We start from the raw sequence: 6,433 nt of genomic DNA, 5'->3' as shown, positions 1-6,433 counted from the left end.
AAGGGTAACATTTCTATCCCTGAGGTCAAAAACAAAACTAAAAAAACCAAAACCCTGAACAATAACAATAACAACAGCAAACTAGGAAGTGATATCTCATATACACATAATGGATTACTTTTATTCCATTTTAAATAATATAATAAGAAAGTGTTTAAGCACTTCTTTGTCGTCCATTTGAAGAGACCACTGTAGAAATGGGCAATATCGATAGTTCTGTTTTATAGATACAATATTTTAATCCAGATCCCTGTGTGGTAAAAATGGAATGTTAACAAAGAGTAAAATGCAAGAATGTATGAAATAGATAAATACAGACATGTATACACACTATATGGTTGAAATCTTGCTCAGTGGTGAATACAAATTGTCCTGGACAATTAACAGACAACACCTACATACTTTGTTAGGCTTTCAAGCCGTTCAGGATTAATCAACAAATTGCTTGGCATCTCCTCAGGGGGAATCTCCACGGGTGGAAAAAATTCCATAAATTGGTCTCACTATGCCACGTTAAGAAACAATCGGGAGTCATGGCAGAGACTTCATTACAGGTAAAAAGATAGACTATTTCTGTATTTTACCAATATCCAGAATGTTCCAGTGATACTTGCAGGGTTCCACCTTTATTCAATGGCAAAGTCATTGTGAAATACTAGGATTTCTGAGTCAGTTCTGTGTGCTTTCTACTTCTCAATAGTGCCTGAGGCTAGGATCTCTCTCCCTTTTTCTGTCATGTGTTTTTTTTTCAAATATTCACACTTTGTTTCACAGGCTAAATGTTCATAAGCATCTAGAAACATTCTCATTATATAGCTAAATAACATTTTACTTTATATAAATAATTATATGAATAAGAAAGAAACAAAGAGAAAAAAAAAAGTCTTGGAGTTAATTTTGCCTCATAACTACCCCATGTGTGTCAGAACTGTGATCCATTGGTTTTTCAACGGCTATGACTTTTCAGAAGTAGATCTTTCTTTCTTCTAAGGTGCGTCTGAGTGGACTCAATTCCCCAAACATTCAGTTTGCAGCTGAGTGCTTAATTGTTTGCGCCACCCAGGTAGCCTAACTATGTGAATATTAGAGCTCAAATATGAAAGTATAGGAAGCCTATACAGTATTAAAAAAAAATACTATACCAGAATTATGAAGCTGTGCAGGCATTCAGACTCCAGTGTTGATGTCTTTCAAAATCCTTAGTTATATAGTGGCTCTAGGTTCTTCTCATGTCCCTCTAAAGCGTAATTTAATATTTAATGCATCTTTAAATAACTGCATAAATGTGCATTTTTCCTAAACTCTTGATGAGGAAAGAAATAAACTTCCATCTCACATCTCTTGCTGAGAGGTGAAAAGCAATTTTTGGAGTTTAGGAAACATTTAAGCAGCCAGATTGATGATGATTGTGTATTATACACCAAAGAATATAGCTTTATAAAATAAGAATTAGATATTCAACAAAGGTAGTAAATGATGGAAAATAACTTGGTGCTCTCCATGGAACTCAAAAGCTGTTGAGAGGAAGTCATCTTATCTTCCCTTACCTTATAGGAAAATTGGTACTTACCAATATATGTACTTTTTTTCTTCAGCCTTTTGTCAATGCAACCAAACAAGATTTATATAGCTTTTATTTATTGAAGATAGTTGATTTCCTACTTGTAATATCTGCTAATACCCAATTCAGTACCTCTTTAAAAAAAGAAAAGAAAGAAAGAATTGTGTTTTAAGTGCAAGTTTACATAGCAAATTAATTTTCTAATCAAAGATTCTTACAAAAAATGTGTCAGCATTCTTCTCATTTCCTCCCTGGCTTCCCTGTTTCCATTAGTCAGGTTTCCCTGTCCTCCCTGCCTTCTTGCCCTTTTGGCTCCAATATTTGATTGTTCTAAGGGGCACATTCTTCACAGGTGTTATTGTTTAATTTAACAGCCCCATCTGTTATTGGGCTGGGAGTGTGTATAGTTTCACTTTAGAATATTGCCTTAAGACAAATAGTCTCAGGGGTTTCCCCAATTTCTTTCAAACCAGTAAATCTGGTCTTTTTTTTTTTTTAATTTCCTATACACTTTTTTCCCATTCTCCCCCAGACTTTCTACTGTGGTCCTGGATAGAAGGATCTGTAGTGGTAGTCAGGAACCATCTAGTTCTTCTGGTTAGAGAAGGCTGTGGTTCATGTGGGCCATATGTCCTTTGGACTAATTGATTCCTTAAGTCTTTGGTTTTCTTCATTCTCCTTTGTTCTAGGTGGAAAGAGGCCAACAGTTGTTTTCTGACATAAGCAATGTGTATGTATAAGGTCACAACTTTCATGTAGGTAGTATCGTTTCAAGCTATTCATTCTTTTACCTTAAACTGCCATCTGCATCCTTCTCTGGCTTTTTTTTTAAAATCTAGTTTATTAGGGATAGGTATATATATTTTAATTTAAATATACTTATGTTTATATACAACCTGTATTATATAATAGTTTAAACTAGAGGGTTTCTTTATCCAAAAGGAATTTTTTAATGAAATTTCTTTATATAAAATCAATAACACGGACTTTACTGTCTCCCAAGTTGTTCGAATTTCCTCAGTGTATTAGATTCTTCCATGAGAAAATATATCTGATTTGTTACAAACAACTAAGTGTATTAGTTATAATGAAAATACTCTTAGGTTAGGACACATTTTAAGTAAATTTATATTAAAACACACTGCCGTTAAGGTGATCAGGACTGAACAATGATCCCATAGGGTTTAATAACTATGGAAGCAGACTGCCACATCTTTCTCTCATGGAGCCACTGATGGTTTTGAACTGCTGGCCTTTAGGCTAGCAGCCCATCAACTTATGTTACCATAAAAACCCATTGCCCTCGAGTCGGTTCCGACTCATAGCGGCCGTATAGGACGGAGCAGAACTGCCCCATAGAGTTTCCAAGGAGCGTCTGGAGGATTTAAACTGCTGACCCTTTGGTCAGCAGCCGTAGCGCTTACCGACTACGCCATCAGGGTTTCCCAACTTATATTAAATGTGTTAAATAGAAGACGTATAATACAGAATGTTCCAGTATTAGTCATGAAGTTGTGAATGGGAGAGGGAACAGCTGGACTCAGTTGCATGGATAAACACCTACTCATCTCCATAACCCTGATGCAGGAGCTAGGTCACACTAGAAGATTTTACATACACATATGTAAAGGAAAGCCTTCTCATATAACCTATTGTCATCATTTTAAAAATAACCCTATATACTTAATATTTGAGACAATGCATTGAAACACGTAGCTATCATTCATTTTCCCAACAGCCCTGAAAGGAAGTGGTCATTTTGCATTTGTGAATAAAAAAATTAAGGTATCTTATTCTATAACCCACAAAACCAGAACCAAACCCATGGCGGTCTAGTCAATTCCAACTCATAGCGACCACACACACACAAAAAAAAAATAGGACAGAGAAAAACTGCCCATAGGGTTTCCGGGGAGTACCTGGTCTGACCTTTTGGTAAGCAGTCGTAGCACTTAAGCACTACACCACCAGGGTTTCTATAACCCACAAGTGGAGATATAACAGAGACTATATCTGCATGGGTCTACCACCTGGAATATATCCCTATATAAAGACAGATAATCCCCACCATGATCAATTAGTTTTTCCTTGTTAATCATGAGTTCAGTACCTGTCAAGTGTGTTGTTTCAGTCAGTACCACCCGTGGCACAAAGGCTTTTTTAGGACTGTGTTTTGAAGTAAGGCATATTAAATGTTTCCACACATTTTGTGAATTTGCACTTTAAAATTTTTATAATTAAATTAACATTTGTATTATAATTTTGTAAATGTTGTTACATAATTGTCATTATATAAATGAAAAAATAAAGTTTAGTAATATCCATATACCTATCACTTAAATTTTTTTACCTTTTAAAAATTTTTGCTTCATATATCCATATATGCATAAAAAAATAAAATGAAAGCCATTGCCATCAAGCTCATTCTGACTCATAGAGACACTATAGGACAGAAAAGAACTGCCCCATAGGTTTGGCAAGAAAAGGCTGGTAGATTTAAAATGACGATTTTTTGGTTATCAGCCAAGCTTTTAACCACTGCTCCACCAGGAACCCCATCTATGTATAATGTGTGTATATATTGTATATATGTACATGTGTATGTACATGTTTATATATATGTACATCTACAGCTACATGTACCTGTACACCTACACCTACATCTTTATCTGTGTCTCTCTTTTTTTTTTTTTTTTTTTTTTCTATCTCTACGTTTACAGAAGGGTTTCTCAACTTCCATCCTAGTGACATTTTGGACTGGAAATTTTGTCATTGTGGGAGTTACCCTGTATATAATACAATGTTTATTAACATCCCAGGCTTCCATTAGATACCAGTAGTACCCTTCTAGTTGTGACATCCAAAATGTCCCAGGCATTGACAAATGTTCTTTGGGGAGCAAATTTTACCCAACTGATAACAAGTTAGACTTCTCTTTTGTTCCCTCTTTCTGCCTCTGTCTCTATCTTCATGTACCTATGCTTTATTTGTGGGAGGTGGGTTTAATTTCAAATTACTATATTGGAAAATTTGGATTTATCTTAATCATTTAGCATATTACTTTACTATGCTGAAAATCTACCAGATGATGCTACATAAAACCTATTGACTACGACGATGTCTCTATCCAGAATAGATTTCCAGATACAAGATGGAAAAAACACAATCTAACAGTGCTGAATGAATTCATTCTGACGGGAATCACAGACTGCCCAGAGCTGCAGGCTCCATTGTTCGGGCTGTTCCTCACCATCTACATGACCTCAGTGGTGGGCAACTTGGACATCATCATCCTCACCAAGGTGGACTCCAACCTACAAACTCCCATGTACTTTTTTCTCAGACACCTGGCTATCACTGATCTTGGTTATTCAACAACTGTGGGACCCAAAATGCTAGTCAATTTTGTTGTGGATGAAAATACAATCTCCTACTATTTTTGTGCTACACAGCTAGTTTTCTTTATTGTGTTCATAAATGTTGAACTTTTCCTTCTGTCTGCAATGTCCTACGACCACTACGTGGCCATCTGTAACCCTCTGCTCTACACAGCCATCATGTCACGAAGGACTTGTTGGGTACTGGTGGCAATACCGTATCTCTACAGCACATTTTTTTCTCTTTTGGTCACCATAAAGATTTTTAATTTATCCTTCTGTGGCTACAATGTCATCAGTCATTTCTACTGTGACAGTAACCCCTTGTTATCTCTGCTCTGCTCAGACACACATGAAATTCAATTGATCACTCTCATCTTAGCATCTTTTGATCTGATTTCATCCCTTCTAATAGTTCTTACTTCTTACCTTCTCGTTTTTGTAGCCATTCTCAGAATGAACTCAGCTGTGGGCAGGCACAAGGCCTTCTCCACCTGTGGATCCCACCTGACGGTAGTGGTGATGTTCTATGGGACTTTAATCTTTAGGTACATGCAGCCCAAGTCCAGTAATTTCTTTGACACTGATAAAGTGGCTTCCATATTTTATACCCTGGTTATCCCCATGTTGAATCCCTTGATTTATAGCTTAAGGAACAAAGATGTAAAATATGCCCTAATTAAGACATGGGAAAAAATAAGCAAAATATTTTCTAAAGTTTGATGTACTATAAAAACCCGTTGCTGTCGAGTCGATTCCGACTCATAGCGACCTTATAGGACAGAATAGAACTGCCCCATAGAGTTTCCAAGGATGTACTATACGGTTCCTATAAATTACGTCATGTACTTCAAACCTTGTCTGTGTTCTTCCATAGGGTATAGCAAGCACAAATATAGCCCACATATATTTATAAATATCCTTCTCTGTGTCAGTAACTCTTCCAAATGCATTGATGAACAAAAGAGTAAAAACTTTTGCTTTCCTTGAGCTGAAGGGATGGATCACAAATATAACAATTAGGTAAATTTTATAGTAGAGAAGAATGAGTTAGGGCCCTGGTGGAGCAGTGATCAAAGTGCTTGGCTGGTAACTGAAAGGTTGGTGGTTCAAACCAACCAGCCAATCCATGGAAGAGATGTGACAGTTTGCTTCGATAAAGCTTTACAGCCTTGGAAACCCTATGGAGCAGTCCTACACTGTCCTATAGGGTCAGTAAGAGTCAGAATCTACTGCACAACCGCACACTTGGTTTTTTTGAGAATGTGCTAAAAAACAAAATCCTTTGCCACTGAGTCAATTCTGACTAATAGCGACCCTATAGGACAGAGTAGAACTGCTCCATAGGGTTTCCAAACAGTGGCTAGTGGCTCTGAACTGCTGAACATGTGGTCAGCCTCCAAGCTCTTACCCAGTGCACCACGAGGGGTCCAGGAGAATGTGCTGGGAACCCTGAAATCAGGCAAGGAGAGTGGATATGCTGAGTGGGAGTGGG

At 37.0% G+C, this 6,433-nt stretch overlaps 1 protein-coding gene across 1 annotated transcript; it reads left to right on the top strand.

Moving 5' to 3' along the window:
• Positions 1 to 533: 533 nt before the first annotated feature.
• LOC126080320 (olfactory receptor 8K3-like) lies at positions 534 to 5,661 on the top strand. Its single transcript, XM_049891572.1, has 2 exons — positions 534 to 554; positions 4,693 to 5,661. The coding sequence occupies exons 1-2, from the start codon at positions 534 to 536 to the stop codon at positions 5,659 to 5,661; spliced, it is 990 nt and encodes a 329-aa protein (XP_049747529.1).
• Positions 5,662 to 6,433: the final 772 nt, after the last annotated feature.

Source organism: Elephas maximus, chromosome 7 (genome assembly GCF_024166365.1).
Source record: "Elephas maximus indicus isolate mEleMax1 chromosome 7, mEleMax1 primary haplotype, whole genome shotgun sequence".
Classification (NCBI taxonomy): domain Eukaryota; kingdom Metazoa; phylum Chordata; class Mammalia; order Proboscidea; family Elephantidae; genus Elephas; species Elephas maximus.
This window is presented reverse-complemented; position numbering and strand designations above follow the sequence as displayed.

What these genes read in the sequence shown, in the direction of transcription:
- LOC126080320 (XM_049891572.1), top strand. Translation starts at nt 534, where the DNA reads ATGGCAGAGACTTCATTACAG. An exon ending in TGGCAGAGACTTCATTACAG is followed by an intron (nt 555 to 4,692) that starts GTAAAAAGATAG and finishes GTCTCTATCCAG; the next exon opens with AATAGATTTCCAGATACAAG.